This window comes from Phyllopteryx taeniolatus, chromosome 12 (genome assembly GCF_024500385.1).
Source record: "Phyllopteryx taeniolatus isolate TA_2022b chromosome 12, UOR_Ptae_1.2, whole genome shotgun sequence".
In the NCBI taxonomy this organism is placed as follows: Eukaryota; Metazoa; Chordata; class Actinopteri; order Syngnathiformes; family Syngnathidae; genus Phyllopteryx; species Phyllopteryx taeniolatus.
Genome location: NC_084513.1, coordinates 15,775,312 through 15,793,533, shown reverse-complemented (window position 1 = coordinate 15,793,533; position 18,222 = coordinate 15,775,312). Strand labels below are relative to the sequence as shown.

At 40.6% G+C, this 18,222-nt stretch overlaps 2 protein-coding genes across 8 annotated transcripts in view; one reads left to right on the top strand and one right to left on the bottom strand.

Annotated features, from left to right (window-relative positions):
* The window catches only part of stx19 (syntaxin 19), a 130,075-nt gene that overhangs the window by 17,965 nt on the left and 93,888 nt on the right, over positions 1-18,222 (top strand). The window contains exon 1 of one of the 2 annotated variants that reach the window (XM_061791526.1): positions 13,820-14,148. The exons of the other annotated variant lie outside the window; for it this stretch is intronic. The gene's annotated coding sequence lies outside the window, so the exon portion shown is untranslated. Of the gene's footprint in view, positions 1-13,819; positions 14,149-18,222 lie in introns of those variants that run through there. 2 annotated transcript variants of the gene reach the window in all.
* The window catches only part of epha6 (eph receptor A6), a 141,700-nt gene that overhangs the window by 112,688 nt on the left and 10,790 nt on the right, over positions 1-18,222 (bottom strand). For 5 of the 6 annotated variants that reach the window (XM_061791503.1, XM_061791509.1, XM_061791504.1 and 2 more), the window contains exon 2: positions 17,716-17,780. In XM_061791503.1, coding sequence (XP_061647487.1) covers positions 17,716-17,780 — 65 coding nt within the window. Of the gene's footprint in view, positions 1-11,011; positions 11,087-17,715; positions 17,781-18,222 lie in introns of those variants that run through there. The other variant, XM_061791507.1, reaches the window with a different exon arrangement.

Genomic DNA, 18,222 nt, shown 5'->3' with positions numbered 1-18,222 from the left:
GCCTCACAGTTCTGAGGACTAGGGTTTAATTGACAACTCTAGATTGCCCGTAGGTGTGAATGCGAGTGCGAATGGTTGTTTGTTTGTATGTGCCCTGCGATTGGCTGGCAACCAGTTCAGGGTGTACCCCGCCTCCTGCCCGATGATAGCTGGGATAGGCCCCAGCACGCCCGCGACCCGAGTGAGGAGAAGCGGCTTAGAATATGGATGGATAGTTGGAGCCACTCTAGTACGACAGTAGACAGCCATTTTGAGAAAAAAATACTGAGACATAAAAACACATTATGGAGAGTCTCTTAGCAAGAAAAGGTTACCAGTATTCTGGTAATGTTGATACAATTAGTTGTGCAAATGATGCAGAGTCCTCTAGCAATATAATGGCAAGAGGGAAGAAACTGTTGGAATGTCTCCTTGTTTTGGTTTGCACTGATCGATAGCCCAACAAATAACCCTACCTCAGGGAAGGAGTTGGAAGAGGTGGTGACCATGACACTATTTGTCATGAGCAGCTAGTTAACTTGTAAATATATGTTATTGTAGGCACGATTAAGTCCAAATTACGTGCAGAATGTAGATAAACTGTAGTTTTGTGTCAAGTAGCCCAAAGTAGTGCTGTGCAGTTAAGGAACTCAAATCAAAAGCCTCTACAAACAAAACTGCCTGCAACAATCCAGTTTGAAATATATTATAGCCAATAAAACAAATTTTTATAAGGTTCTCTGCTTAACATGATTATGAACAGACACTAAAAAACAGAGAAGCTGACAGCTTATGATACATACAGTTCTATAAATGTACAAGAACATTCAATACATGACAACTTTTATGATTAATACATGATCGCACCATAACATTGATGGCCTTTAGTGATCGTTTTCCATTTTTCTTTATGCTTTGCTGAGTCTCTCCACCAATTATTAAATTGAAATTTTTTTTAAAAAAACAATGTCACATGACAGGCGGCATGGTGGATGACTGGTTCGAGCGTCTGCCTCACAGTTCAGAGGTCCGTTCAATCCCCGGCCCCGCCTGTGTGGAGTTTGCATGTTCTCCCCGTCCCTGCGTGGCTTTTCTCCGGGCACAAAAACATGCGTGGTAGGTTAATTGATGACTCTAAATTGCCCGTAGGTGTGAATGTGAGTGCAAATGGTTGTTTGGACTCCCGCGACCCTTGTGAGGATAAGCGGCTCAGAAAATGGATGGATGGATGTCACATGACATAAAATACAAGGCAGATGATCCTCTCGGTCACCTGAGCAACAATTCACGTTTTCACTTTGTCAAATATTTTCAAATCAATGCAGCTCCTTGTCATGACAATAACTATGCTAAGTGTGGAAATAAAACATTGTGTTCTCCAGTGGTTGCTGAAGGACAACTGAGGCAGCCAGCGAACCCCTCCCCCCAAACCAAAAAGCAATGCAACAATGTCAGACGGACTCCTTAGTGACTCTCCCTTAGAAAAGTTTATTATAGTGCATCACGGCTGTGTCAGATGGTGATTGAGGATATCATCTATTATCTTATAAAAACTCAAGTCACTTATCAGTAGACAGCAGTCTTTAATAAAAGTAAAATAGTAATTTGTTTGGCAGTACGGTTTTCTCCCCCCTTTACCCTCTTTTCATCCGACAGTTACTGAACATAAAAGTTCTTGTAAAAAGCCTTAGCTAATGGGTAGGTCCTTAAAAGCTTCAGAACATGAATTCACATTACTATACAGTACAATATACATTGAAGTCTAGTCATAATCGTGTAAAAAAGATGAAAATGTGAGTTTCTTATTCCTGGTTAGAGCACTTTCTCTACCAACTATACTTTGGTTGCTGCAATGCAAGGATTACGACATGGTGAGGTGAATGTTAAGTTCTCCTCATACATGACACACAAACGACTATAAACACAAATGTATGACCTTGGATTTCAACAGCATTCCACACCAAGGCTTAATGGCATACCAAGGATGTGAGTTAATATAGCAATGTTATTGCATTACAGAAGTAAATTTAGGTTTAGCTGCTTTTTGCTATCAGTTTTACAATGTGGGACTTGAAGGTCAAGCTCTCTTGATTTTTGAATCCACCCTCAGACTGTGCTTGTATACAGTATAGGTGTACAATCCATTGGGATAGTAATAAACTGGAGGGTGCCCTGTATTTTCACCATGCCACATGCGAAAGGGCATCCTCTGCTTTTGTTATTGAAACAAATGTAATTTGGGCTTTGTGGGGGTAAAATCATCCCAGAGTTACGCAAATGTTCTTTGGTCATACAAGAGCAGAATGATGGCATATTAAAGATATATACCTAAACATATTAGAGTTACCTCACCATATAAAATTATATCTAATTTCACACACCGTGCGTTGGGTTTGTCTTGGTACATAGTTTTGATTTCTAATCCATCAGTTTCTCTCCTCTATCTCATCCCTGTATTCCCATAACACATGTCAACCTGAAGCTTTCTACTCTCAGTCTTGGTCTTTGCCATTCACATCTACCCATTAGTGTATATGTGTGTGTGTGTGTCTGTGTTGTTACAGTCACTGCGATTGAGATATCTTTATTCAACGCAAGTCTTTCACCTTTAGAATGCACAACCAGGGAAACACCCACCCACACATACTGGTACAGTAATATGTTTTAGGGAGAAGGATGAAGAGTGAGCACTCTTTGGGGAACTTGATGTCAGCTCTGTGACTTTATGAGAAAAACAATGAGTTGTGTGTGCGTGTATGCAAGCCTGCAGACAACCTCCACAATTGACTCGTATGTTCACAGTGATATTTTGCTCCCGTTTTCCACAATTCTGTTGTATTATAATTACAGCAGATGTCTCAGTAGATGGTATTTCATGTTGAAAAATATTGTAAAGCATTTTAGGTTAAAATATAAAAAAATACTCAGGTTCAAAGCAAATGTAAGACTGAACAGAATATTGTGTAATATAGTTGAGGATCCCTACAGTTCTTTCAAAATCGTTGTTTGTTAATAAATTAGATGATAACAATCCTAAGGGTCCATGACTGACAGGGGCCCAAGAAAACAGTACAATATATTCAATTTGTGGCTTTGGCATAGAGGGACCGAAAGTGAGATGTCTCAAAAACATAGAGTCTGAGCCCAGTAAAGTTAAATGCACTACAGAAAGCGGCAAGACTGCAGGCGCACATGACTCCCCTCGTACAATTAAAATGTTATCAAAACACACAAGTGCGAAGTCACAGGCTTCACCAAAAGTGTGCCAAACTAAAAAGTCTATCACTTGCAATTCCAGTAAAGTAGTTCTTTGTTTCCTGCATGGCCTGTGATAAAGAAAAAAACTGTCTCATTCACGATGCCAGGAAATTCTACTGAAGAGTTCAAATGCTAAAGCAGAATTTTCCATTTTTGAGGGATTTTCTAAAATAAGTTGTTTTATTTCTGGTTTCCAGGTTAAAGCTAAACAAATAAAATGAAATAAAAAAAAAAAAAATCAAGGTATTCTATCTTAATATAAATTAAGCAATTGATAGGCTTGTCGGCACGTTGAGTGACTGGTTAGCACATCTGCCTCACAGTTCTAAAGACCCGGGTTCAAATCCAGCTTCGCCTGTGTGGAGTTTGCATGTTGTCCCTGTGACTGCGTGGGTTTTCTCCAGGTACTCCGGTTTCCTCCCGCATCACAAAGACATACATTGTAGGTTAATTGAAGACACAAAATTGTCCATAGGTGTGAATCTGAGTGCACATGGATGTTTGTTTATATGTGCCCTGCGATTGGCTGGTGACCTCGCCTGAAGATAGCTGGGATAGATAGCCACGCCCGCAACCCTAGTGAGGATAAGCGGTACGAAAATGAATGAATGAACAATTGATAGGCTACTGTAACTTTTATTGAAAAAGTATTTCAAGACGTCTCTGATGTCATTTTGTCGCAAAACCAGACAACTCCAAGAAAGTCCAAAATGATCACATATCTATAAAATCACACAGAAATAAAAAAATAGGTGAGTGTACTAGAACTACTGTCTCTTGAACTAACCCCCTAAGACACAAACGATCGGGGGTGAGGTGTGGTTTTCCAAGTGCCCACTTCACGGTGTGAATCCACTCACAAGCCAACTTTACATCATCCGCCTGTGGAGGTCTGCTTGCAGTTCCCCATAAACATACTTTGCGCATTTCAACCTCCCGAACTTGAGCAAATCAATTTCTTCTTGGAAAAAATTTGGTTGTCTGCGATCTTCTATTTTGAGACTTTCAGTGCACAATTGGCACACCAGATTTAAAGGGAATGAGAAGAGCCGCTTTGATTGGCAGCATATGATGTCGGCTGGTAACAGACCCACAGCAGTGCAGGAACTAAACGTCCATAATGGCAATGGAATGATTGTCTCTTACTATAAATGTGATGATGATATGGCACTTAGGGATACTGCTTATCAATACATCACTTTCTCCTTAGAACAAACTCACACACACACACAAATGCACGCACATACATACACAGGTTCCCACATGCACACACACAGGCGGTGTCCCACTACCTATTACAGTACACCTCTAAATCAATAATGGCAAGTGAACAGCGGCAAGCAAATGAAATCCAAAAGACCCTGTGCTCCTCTCATTCCTACATCCATCACCGTAAATGGCTAGCCAGCAGGGTGGAGCCAGAGCAGCCATCAGTCATCGCCATGGTGATCTCAAGAGTGTTCTCACAAAAGTGACACCTGGTTGGTCAAGGGCTCAGCCATCCTCCAAAGGGCACTGAAGATATAGTTGAGCTCATACTGTATGACCCTTTAATGCCTGCTAAGGTTGAACTTATATTTCAAGCTGATATTAAGTGTTTCTTTTTTGGTGTGCACCTACTGTATTCCACATGAATACACATAATTGACAAAGACAAATTGATTATTTTTACTCTCCAATTCTATTTTGATCTTGGTGCTAAATCTCAGGAAATTATTCCCAATGGGAACACGAGCATTATAATTATGTCAAGTATTATAGGTCATGTAAGATATATTAGATTGATGACGTAATAAATCCTCCCTCTAAAAGGAAACATTTTAGATGCAGCCCATTTATCATTTTACTTATATTTAGTGGTTGTTGAAGCATCTGCGCTCCCTTGTGTTTATTGCAATGTAGTAATGATAGGCTTGTGCACATGATACTAAACCAGTGTTTCTGTATCTTCTTCAAAATGGTAATGGTAAATGGAGTGCATTTATATATTGCTTTATCTACACCATCACGGTGCCCAAAGCACTTTACAGAGGCTCACATTCACCCATTCACACACACATTCACACACCAATGGGCGGCTGCTGCTATGCAAGGCGCTGCCAAGCTCACTGAGAGCAGGTTAGGGTTCAGTATGTTGACCAAGGAATCTTCTACAGTGGACAGTTGGAGCTGGGACTCAAACCGCTGATTCTTTGTTCATTACACCTGCTCCACCAAATGAGCCACAGCTGCCCCAAAACCTCAATTGCTGTTGTAGTAATATAAATATACAACGACAAATTGGTTAAAAAAAGACTAAGTATTCCCTCTTGAAGCAAATAGCCACAGTGCTCAGATATGAGACAGGAGAAGAAACAGAAAAACAGATGTCTTTTGGGCTCCAGCTGAGATTCTTTCTCCATTATGGGAGGGGTGAGGGTGTGGGGGGGATTTCTTGTCTGTTCCTTTACGTTTTAGGTTGTTTCTCCCAGCAGCCCTCCTGTGTATGACTCTTGAGTAAAGACTGTTATTATTTGAACCGTGTCCCACGGGTGTCTCTTTTTCTGAGCCTTGGTTTCATGCAGAGACAATGCAGACAAGAAAAGAAACCTGAAGGCCAGACGCTGCTGAGTATGTGTCACCAGCCGAGGGCAATGAGCAAGACCACCTATCAAGATGCTATTGATTCCTACAAAACTATTCCACTCAATATTAATTGGCCTTGAAGCTTCACAATACGTAGTTAAAAGGCTTTGTAGTATGACTGCAAAAGCAAGCCACCAAGGTCCTCTTTCATAGTTAACAGTGGCATAGAGACTTTCCTAGACAGGGAAGATGTTTGATTGAGACCTTGTGTCTGTGTTGTGCACTTGATTATCCATCCCACCATTTTCTGAGCCGCTTCTCCTCACTAGGGTCGCGGGTGTGCTGGAGCCTCTCCCAGCTATCATCGGGCAGGAGGCGGGGTACACCCTGAACTGGTTGACAGCCAATCGCAGGGCACATATAAACAAACAACCATTCGCACTCACATTCACACCTACGGGCAATTTAGAGTTGTCAATTAACCTACCATGCATGTTTTTGGGATGTGGGAGGAAACCGTAGTGCCGGAGAAAACCCACGCAGGCACGGGGAGAACACGCAAAGTCCACACAGGCCGGGCAGGTGATTGAACCCCAGTCCTCAGAACTGTGAGGCAGACGCTCTAACCAGTCGGCTACCGTGCCCCGCACTTGATTATAATCACATTAAATAATTATCCTATTTAGTGCTGTGTTCACGCCTACATTATCATCTAGAAAGGATAAAAAATATATAATAGCTTTGGGGGACTATATTGTGGTTTTAAAAAAAATGGGTTGCTTGCTTGCTGGGCATTTCAGCTTTTTTCGGGGGTGGCGTGTTGGGTGTTTGGGGCACCCCAAAAAATTGCCTTGACAAGAAAGCCAGAGTACCTGGAGAAATAAGAGAACATTTATAAAATCTGAATCATCTTTATTTGCCAATGATGTCAAAAACACACAAGGAATTTGTCTCCGGTAGTTGGAGCCGCTCTTGTACGACAACAGACAGCCATTTGACAGAAAATAACTTTGAAACATAAAAACACCGCATGGAGAGTCACTGAGAAATGAAAGGTTACCGGTAATGCCGCTAATTTTATTTATTTATTTTTATTTTTTTGACTATTGTGAGTGGTCCAAGTGGTTTGTTCACCCTATCATTCCCCAAAAATTATTCACTTATACTCACACAACCCCCTTATGTGGCTTCATCACCAGTAAACTGTCCCAGGCTGAAAAAACTCCCTCGTAACATTCATTCAACTCATTTCATTCTTCCAGCAAAATCACAACTAGTTAAAACATGATTCTTGTCACCATTTTTTTAATCTCATCTGAATAAATGCTGATGCGCAATTCATTTCCACTCCAACTGAGTGTCTCCTCATCTGAACGGATACAGACAAGAGACCTTTCGCCCTGCCCACAGTCCGCCCACCACCAGCTTTGAGAAAATATGCGTGGGAAAATGGGAAGGAAGAGCTCGTTGTTTTACATATCTATTTTTGCCAGCGATGCAGAGGCAAGAATGTCAATGTGTGCTCAGAAACCTCTGACTGATGTGAGATCAAAGTGATGGCTGCACACAGTGGTGCAACACACACACAGTTGAGGAACGGGTGCAACTATACAGTTTAGATAAAACCAGGCCTCCCAGGTATAGGAAAGCATGCTGCACAAACACACGCAGGCAATACAGAACATTTATTAAAAGTTGAGTTGTCCTTTTTTTGTATATTCCAAACAAAAAGGTATCCATATATCTTAAAATGTTCCTTGGGGCCTTTTGTGAATGTTAATGGTGTTGGCATTTAAAAAAATAAGAAAACCTGATATGAGACTACTACTTCCTGTAGCACCAGTACCCTGCAACAGACCTTTAAAAAGCGTTTATGTACAGTAGATCTTCAAATCAACTCGCAAGTGAAGTCAAACACTAGAGTCAATGATGAAGATAACTTCAGCATCCTAAGGTCTTGAAAATGTCATTGTTTTCTCATTGTCTCGCTCATTTCCTCCAAAGCCTAAATAATTTCAATTTAATTGGACAAAAAATATTTATAGTCAAAACTGTTCTTTTGACTGTGCTACACCCGACCTTTATAAGAAAAGCAAACACTGTAACTGACCCTGTTACAATTTTTCCAATTGCACCTTTCCCTCTTTTCAAATCACACCATATCAGCATTTACCTTTCGATTCGACATAGTATCTTTATAGACACAGTGTGTCCTGTGTATCATTGTTTAAGGGTCAGCTCATTATATATCTTCAGTGCGCACCTGAATTCAGCGCAGCTTTGAAAGGACAATCCAAACAAATTCACAGCGTACCGGCTTTGTGCTTTCACTACCTGCCACTCACTGTTGAGAGGAGGCTGTCAGAGAGAAGGCAAGAGATGGGATGAAAACAAAGAAAAAAAGATGACGGGGAGGTGGCAGACAAAATAAGGACAGAGATTCAAAGATTCACTGAAGGAAACCAAAGACTCCACTGTCAGTGTATGAAAAGCCTAAGAGGAAATAATTATACAAGAAAAAATGATGTAATTGTAAAAACCGTGAGAGGCTTTAAGAAGGAAATAGTTGAAGTGCAATGGTTATATTCAACAGTACTACTTGAATTTAATTTAAAGCAAAGGTAAAAATCGATACTGAACATAAACAAAAGCACACACCCAAAAAATATCATATTTTGTTCTAAAATCAAGCAATTTCACATATCTTCTGAGAATTCCCTTATTATATTTAGCAGTAGAGGAGTTAGGCAGAAGACAAATCTCTTGTTCTCCTTGTTTCTTTCAAGCTTTTTTGGAAATAAATGTCCCCGCGGTGCTTTAGTAAGTCTTTAAACCAAGTTGAACTAGGTACCTTGACAGATTTTACCACTGCACACATTCTTTAAAGCAAGCTAGAGTGGATGGAGGGATCTATTAAATTGAATACCAGTACTCTTGGTTCTAGGGACTCAAACTCTACTCAAACGGCAATAAAACCATAACGCTGCCCACAGTGAGAAAATTCACATTGAAGAGTAACAGCTTCCTCAAGGATTTTCGGGTCTGATTTAATGGCGATTCAAACTAAAAAGTATTGTTCTCTTTGGGCCAAAGTCCCAGCCTAATGCAGTTTTGTATTAATTGTTCAGATTGATTTCTAATCCTTTTTAACAAATATGTTTTCTTCCTACAAAATGGGAAGCACTGATGGGAAATAAAGTATCTTGTGGTGCCTAAACCAGTGATGTATCTGTCAATTCAATGCCGATACTGTATCTGCCTGTCTGTCTTTCTGGTGAAATTAGGAGAGACGTCTATTCTGTCCAAAGCCACCTGACTCCAGTTGTCAGTGCCTAAACTAGACTGACTGGAAATGAGTGCAGACAATATGGGATTGTCTGGTCTGTTCGATCAATTAGGCCAGAGGGAGCAGCATACATATAGCCAGAGAGACCAAGTGGCAAAGCGCAGCTTTCAGCATCTTCCGACTATATAATATGTTAAGTGCATTTTAGAAAGCTTGCCAGACGAATCGTTCGACCCCAGTGAAATCTTATCTCTCTAACAGGCACCACGCTCTGACCCCAAATATCCAACCCCACTTTTCTTGTGTGGGGCAGGATCCACAATAAGTTAGAGCAGTGAATTGAGAAGAAAACAAGATGTTTCTCAATCCCATCACTGCACGTAAAATATGGGGAAGATGTAAAAATAAAGACGTAAAATATGTGAAAGACGTAATGTATAAAGTAACAGGACTCTTCAAGGAACAACTGAAAATTTAAGTCTCTCGCAAGATATAACGATGATTTAAAAAGTGCATGTATAAGTTTTGATTTTGAAAATATGTCTGCATTTTGCTTTATTTCAAATTACATTTTTTTTTTATTTTCGTGATTATTTAGAGTAAAATGATACACTGACGACAGACTAACAGAATAACGGTGACTGCAAGTGATGATGAATCTTCCATGTGTCCGCAAGCTTGATTTTTATTGATCCCATTGATCAGCAGGTATAAGATGTCAGCATCGTATCGTTCAATCTTGCTTTGCAGTATTTCCATTTTTCCCCTCCCATTTGAAACTGTCACGATGGATTTTCATCAAAATTATTTTTGCTGGTGGCCTGACATGTGTGCGTTAAAACAATACAACAGGTGAAGATTGAGCATTTTGTTCTCTTAAGAAACCAAAATACAATAAGTCATGGCGTGCCAATATCTTCTTTTGGTTTTCTCTCGGACCACAAAGAGTGAGACAAATGGATGTGTCAAAGTTTGATGTAGCGCTGCGATTGCTCTACTATGTGCAAGGCTATTACTTGACAATATAAGCAGCGGCAGAGACAAATCCTGTTTGAATAAACCACAATCTGTGAAACATGACAAGGTGTTTGACGTATCAAAATAGCAACTGAAAGAAGACTGTGACCTCATTGAAAATTGGGAAATTGGAAAATATACAGTGCTTGATTTCAAATAACTAATTTCTTTGACCTACAGAATTTAATGGGGAAGCTTGTTTGTAGGGCTGTCACAAAATCTTTTTAGAACAGATTAACCTATAGATATTTCGTCAAGGGCGGCACGGTGGCCGACTGGTTAGAGCGTCAGCCTCACAGTTCTGAGGACCCGGGTTCAATCCCTGGCCCCGCCTGTGTGGAGTTTGCATGTTCTCCCCGTGCCTGCGTGGGTTTTCTCCGGGCACTCCGGTTTCCTCCCAAAAACATGCATGAATTGGAGACTCTAAATTGCCCGTAGGCATGACTGTGAGTGCGAATGGTTGTTTGTTCCTATGTGCCCTGCGATTGGCTGGCAACCAGTTCAGGGTGTACCCCGCCTCCTGCCCGATGACAGCTGGGATAGGCTCCACCACGCCCGCGACCCTAGTGAGGAGAAGCGGCTCAGAAAATGGATGGATGGATGGATATTTCGTCAAGAATTTCGCCCGCCTTTTTTTTCCACTACTAACATGCATTTTATTCACATTTATGAGGGCTGGACTTCTATCCTTAAAACTGCATATGCTGGTACTGATTGTATGGAATAAACTCTGTGCAGAATTTGACACAACAAAAACAGCCTTTGCTAAACGGTTAGCATTCGCGATTAGCATTAGCGCGCTAGCGTTTACCATTTTAGGTTAAAACTAACTAACTACCATTCAGCCCACTCATATATCATGTTATATGTATATTACACATCTAATATGTCTTAGAAATCACTTACAGATGCTCCTCTGTCGTTTATACCAATGTATTTTACTGGTTCAAAAGTGCGTCCGTCAGCAACAAAAGTCCGTGCGGTAAACATGGAAAGCGGCCAAATAGTTCCGGGTTAATCAAATTGTGTTCAGGTGGTGCAAATTTGTTTTTATTAATATTTTTATTGTTTCGAGGCAGAAGCTTTGGCGTCGAACAATTTTTGTGGTCGACTTAACCGAGTTAGCCGATTTTATTCGCCACAACCCTACTTGTTTGGTCACGGAACCATAATTTGCTCCCGGTGAGCCTGGCAGCGCCTTGCATGGCAGCAATCGCCCATTAGTGTATGAATGTGTGTGTGAGTGGGTAAATGTGAGGCTTTGTAAAGCGCTTTGGGCACTGATTGTTTAGATAAAGCGCTATATAAGTGCAGTCCATTTACCATTCTTTCCTAAAACCTACTGTACTACCTGTATATCGGCTTGTATTTTGGCTTCTCCTGCCAGGTGTTGCCACAGCCAGTCTCGCATGATTTGTACGCGCGAGTTTTCTTTTTTATTTTCGGCTAAAACAACAACAAAACAACTCAGGGTTGACAAACAACGCTACGTCGTGTTCATGTGTCTCAGCAATCTTCAGTCGAGTAAAACAGACATTCGTTCAACTCAAGATAAAGCACTACAACACTGGCTAGATTTTTTCAAACTGGGCCACTTCACTTTTCTTTTGTGTGTACACTTATCAAAAGTGTTTTTTATTTTAGTTTTTTTAGCTCAACTTGTTTTGAATAATTTAATTATAATTTGTCTTTTTATTTAAGAGAAGAAGGGATATCAATTGGAATTGTGTATCAGATTTTTGTGGTGGCTTTTCATTTTACGGCTATATCGCCCAGCTATAATATACAGTATTGAATAATTTTGTTTCCATTCATATACAACAATCCTGCAAAGTTCTTAGATTGGTTTAGTATTGATACTTTTGTAGAACCTAAAAAAAAACAACAATAATTTAGTGTACCTCCCGCGGGCTCACCGCCACTGTACTCCTCACACGGTGAGGGTTAGCCCAAAAAGCTGTCAGGGTATGTTCTGCTGTCAGTGAGATGCCAAATGGGAGCACATTAGCTATCGGCCCCGGTGTGTCCCTGAAAAGAAACAAGCCAATTAAGGAATCCCCCGCTACTGCTTAAGCCCAGTTTTGGCAGAGGTCATTGGGATGAACGCTGCCGTGTTAAATCATCATACCTTTTCTAAAGCCTCCGCTGGGGGAAGTGTTTCCAGATTATTCAATTTTTTTCCACTGCTGCCCATCACTCAATATGCTGAAGGAAAACCATGTTAGTGTCATTCAAAGAACTACACTCTCGCTCTTCCTCTGTGTTGTTGTTTTCTCTCCTGGCTAATCGTATCATGTGTGCAGAAAGAGCTTTGAGATAAGATGCGGGTTGGTTAAACATTGCAGTAAAAAGACTTTCCTGAAAAATTACATTTGCAGAAATAACATACAAACAATTTGACCTGGATAACAAATCTAAGGTATTGAGGTGCCGGATATTTACCTAAACGGTGTACTAATATGTCATTAATAGGTATATGCTTATAAAAAGACTGATTCCTTCTATTAATGGTGACATTTTTAAAATAAGGTGCTCTGGACTTTGTTCCACTCTGGCCTTCCCCCTCCCTCCTCCCAATTCACGCACCCAGCACATGGGAATTGGGAAATGACTCATGCATATTTCACCAGAGTGATTGCCTATTTGGGCGGCACGGTGGCCGACTGGTTAGAGCGTCAGCCTCACAGTTCTGAGGACCCGGGTTCAATCCCCGGCCCCGCCTGTGTGGAGTTTGCATGTTCTCCCCGTGCCTGTGTGGGTTTTCTCCGGGTACTCCGGTTTCTTCCCACATCCCAAAAACATGCATGAATTGGAGACTCTAAATTGCCCGTAGGCATGACTGTGAGTGCGAATGGTTGTTTGTTCCTATGTGCCCTGCGATTGGCTGGCAACCAGTTCAGGGTGTACCCCGCCTCCTGCCCGATGACAGCTGGGATAGGCTCCAGCACGCCCGCGACCCTAGTGAGGAGAAGCGGCTCAGAAAATGGATGGATGGATGGATTGCCTATTTGGACTGGGACTTAATGTGGCTCCATGCAGATGCCTGATCAGACCTCTTTACTTTCACCTCACTCAGTCCTTCCTTCCTTCATTCACCCTGAGCCTCTTTACTATCCAGTATAGCTCTGAATATAGAGAGGAAGCACACGAAGAGTCATGCACCTCATTTCCACACATATATATTCCACGTATAAAATTCCACACACAATTATCAACTTAACAAAAAATGGTTTTCAGTGTATAATATCTTGAAAGACCTCCTGTGGTAGAAAGAAACTAATTGGCACTGCTCTTTTTTGATTGACAGTCTGACATTCATCTCCAGCCTGGGAGTGAAATCCCCATTTTTAAAATGTATGTATTATTTTTTTCACTATTTTTTATGCCAAATAGACACAGACGGTGATGCAGTGAACAAATCTGAGGTTCCAAATAAAAGCACCCAAATGCAAGATAAAGTTAAATTATCCACAGTAAAAAGAGGTTCAGTCATTTCCTCCTTGAAAAAGATTGTTGAATATTTCAGCAACAGTACACAAATTGACCATGGTGGTGCGAGCACTGCCGGATTTCAAAAGGGAATTAATTGGATTAAAGGGGTTCTTTGCAGTTTTCTAAAGTTACAGTTGGTGGGATTCATATTGACGCCACCACACTTAAGTCACCTACTTCTTTTCCCGTCTGGAAGCAGTAGGGCATGTCCTACCGGGATACAGCAGCCAATCTTGTTGCAGCGGCGAGTGTCCTGCAGCCAATCCTATTGGAGCAGGGCATGTCCTGCCGAGAACACGAGAAGTGGGATTCCTAAAAACGCATCACCGGCACAGTGGGCACACACCTGCAGCCTCGCGCTGACCTGTTAGCTTGGGGTTTAGGAGTTTTGATTAAACTATGGCGGAATATCCACCTCCCCAAAAAAAAAAAAATGCCCATCCCTCGTTTGCCAACAACTAAGACAAGCAAATAGAAGCGTAGCAAATGGATCTCAGGCAACTAAGAAGAATCAGAGGCAATGCGGAATTAGCAACATTTCTGCTCTACTGGTAAGTTTATCATCTATTTTTTAATTTTTAATTGTACAGTCTAAAAAAATAAATACAATTTAAAACCATTTAGTGTCATGGTAACACCGTTACGAATAAGTCTTGCTCCCAACATAGCAGCCATGGGTAATGTTGGGTTGTTTACAGTGCTAATGCTAGCTTAGTATTGCTACCCTAGCACCACTATTATGTTGAAGCTGAACAGTGTTCTCGGTGACTATTTATAACAACTACGCACTTTCACTTTCATTTGTGGCTTTGTTCTAGAGATTGGGTTGGGTGCTGAGATTGGTGAAGTGAGGCTACATTAAAATCTTCCTAGCAGTTTTAAAACTGCAAACTCCTAAAATTTAGACAACTTCCTTGCATGAGGAAGAAGACCTGTAAAAGCTAGAAACGTATATATTTATTCAACATGCTGGACACAGATAATAAGATAAGATATAGATATGTGTACTTTACCTAGGAAGCAAACTCCCAGTCCCAATTTCCATTTTTTAGGGCCCGTGGCAGAATTTTAACACCCCTTGGAATAAGCCACGTTCTTGGCTACTGCCATCCTTTTGAGTTTACACGTTTTCAAAAATATAAACTCTATACCAATATAAACATATCAACACACATACATTATGTGCTTTGCATGGTTTGGAATATAGATTTAGTGTTAAGCAAATATAAATTTTATCTGACAGTGAATTAAAATAGGACAATTTAATATAGATGGACAATCGGCATAAAATAACCACACAGAACATTGTATTGCAGGCAGGAATCCAATTTAGTTTGTAAACATGTGATACAACTTCCCAGAGTTCTGGAGATACAGTATATATGGACCCATGGGGAAGTGCACTGATATGAGAAAGACTGCAATTGAAGTTGCAAAAGCAGTTCTTTCCTGCAACTTGGCTGTTTTGTCGCTACCTCTGCTCCACATCCCTAACAAATATTATATTGCTATTATTTCTATACAACAAATGAGGGGTAGCAACGGTTTCTGATCTTCCAATTTCGAAAAGGTCTTAATTGTTTAAGGACTTGCAACACTTTTTTGTCATCATCATTATTATTACGGATGTTCATCCATTTCAAATAGCCAGCCGCAGTTCATATGTCAAGCTACAACTGGTACACCCCCGGCAGACAGCTACAAGGTGGCTTACTCAACTGGCCTGATACGAGGCTGTATCTAATGTGGTGGGGATTGACTTACTCTTGCTGGGTCCCAGGAAGAGAAGGGGATTTAAACTATTTTACCTCCCAAGATCTTCACACCTTCCCGCAGGCCCTCTCACCTTGATGCCTTAAATATTAATGCTAAATCCGTGGATAGTGGATGAGTGAGGAGGGGAGAGGGCTGACAGCTTAATCATGGAGGCACTGGCCTCCCCTTGCCTTTTTTCTGAATACTCTGGCTAGCTGTCACCACGACCTACATGATGTAATCACCCCTATATCCCTGATATGGGTTACTGTGGACCTTGCATGAAGAGAGACGAGCACACAGAGGAAAGGCAGGACCTGAGGGATTCTGCTGAAGAGGATCATTTAAGTAGATACTCAAAGTAAAAGAGTACCTAGTCTTACAGATGTGGGAGAAGTGCCTGCATGCAACATTGTGCTACATATAAATATACAGTATTTAAAAACATTGTGCAGTAATTGTTCTAACTGTAGTAACTTCAAGAACTTGTTTAACATTTTGAAACGTGCCTTTGTTGCAAAATGTTGTCACCACTCATACAGTATATCTTCTTTCCTTTAAAAACTTTGAATATTGCCATTTTGCAGAGAATAAACAGTTGTTTCAAGATGACAGTTTACCTAATCAAAGGTTCTCAGCAAGGTAAGCAGCTGTTTTAAATTTGTACAAATTGCTTACTGGCAGAAAACAAAACAGAACAAAAAATGAGGTATGAGAACAAATCTGTAGGTTTCATGGGAGAATGAAATGAAAGAATGAAAAAATAGAGTAATCTGGGAAGACAGAAACAGAAAGGGAGATCTATTGAAAAATCTGGTGGATATATACTGTACTGTACTTTACTAAGTGCCACTTAACAGTCACACTATTTGCAGACTTGGGGACAATAGACAGATTTATGCAATGTGGAAGTGCAATTAGGACACGCAAAGATAATAAATTGAGTTAGATCATAATAAACTTGTCAGCAAATGTGAGCGGTTGAGCGTGTCATGTACTGTAAAAGGGCCGTTGACTTACTTCGTTAAGCTTAGCTGAAAAGTAGACTTCAGCATCATCAGAACAACAGTTAAAATTAATTGATTTCTACAATGATTCAGAGGGTTAGATGCCCGCTGTTCACATTGTTCTAATTTCTGAATGAAATATGTCCGACATCAACCACATGTCCATGGACCTCAGAATCTGACTGCCTGTGCCCTGATCAAGTTCACCAAAATTACATTAGACCAGTAGTCTACCTACTGCGCTGGACTTAGACGTGGTCCTAGCAGGCATAATTTTAGACTGAGTTTTTGCCACCAAATTGTCACTGTGCCCAGGCGCATGTCAAAGGACACACCCTTGTTGCACCGGTAGTCCCGGCTTGTCGCAGACCGGTCCGCGAAACTGGCAAACATGGGGAGCGAGCCTTCCGAAAATCAAAATATGCCAGTTTTTGCACTCCACCTCAGATCTACCATCTGCGAAAATAGAGCCCATAGACTTATGGTTACTGTAGGCCCACACAAAAGGAAGTATAACAACGTGAACATGACTCAGAAAGTTGAGGAATATCAAAGAGGAGAGATGATGGGGATGTATGATAAATGACCTATGAATTAGAAGTAAATACAGTAATAGAGCTTATCAGAAACAATACATACACTTATTATTAAATGATGTACGGCTAATCTATAAAATGTCCAGATCATCGTCATTTTTAGTTCAATGGACCAATACCTTCAGTGGTCATCACACTTGTGTTTACATTTTCAGTCAGGTAGGATACTGCTGTTGTGCTTGAGGCATCTTGCCTGAGCAAATTGGAAATATCCTTTTTGAGTAGTAGACTGTCGTAAATACAGTGTTAGGCACAGTGCATGCAATCATATTTCTCTTGTATTGGAGGACTGGCAACCAAAGGTGAAATGAGGTCCAAATGCACAGTTAAATTTTATTCACTCAGTGTTGCTATGCTCTCCTGCAGATGCTGTATGTATTTATACTGTATTATATATTTCTTTTCAAAATGTGACATTATTATAGCTGCTGCTGGACATTTCGACTGATTGCCACTCAATTTCCTTTCCATTGATTCACATTTAAGGGATAGAAATATTTATGTGGCTCAGTTGTGACGAGAAAAGAAAGGAATTGACAAGGAAAGATTGAACCACATTATAAAGGCCTCCTAAGAGACCTTATCTCATTACTTGTTTCCAAGTTACCTTATTTCCCATGAGGCCAGAGGCGTCTGACGGAAAACAAAGATGTACATGTAACCGTCACTATTATCGATCTGCTCATTGCTACAAAGACGACACAAAAACAACGTGGAGCGTAAATACAGAAACTGTTATAGTTAGGCACAGAGTCCTTACCCTATTTATAGGGTACGTCTTCCATCCGAGCTCTCCAAGCACAGACGTTGTATCCAGCAGCACAACTGAAATGAAAAAGAGGAGGGAAATCAACCCATTATCCATCTGTCAACACACAAAAGTTCAATTTTCACACTGAAAATTGAAATATCAGTCATAAACATGTTAATTTAGGCATTTTATCATACCAGAAATGAGTTTTGTTGGATGAATATTTATCAGCATGGCAACACAAACACTAGGAACAACAGTGTCGCCACTTGCCACACAATTTTGGGACTGATAGATTGCCCTCAAATTGCTGTCAACAGTCCATTCCTTTGCCTGCCATCCACCATTTTTAGTCATTTTCAGCCACAATATCTGCTTCCCTTAGTGTGCGACTGAGATATGAACACAAATCCAGCTGGAGTCAAACCTTGCAATGGAAATACTGTATGTTTGAAGAAATGCATAATTTCACAATTTAAAACGGTTCTCATGTGTTGTAATAACCTGACATGCTCT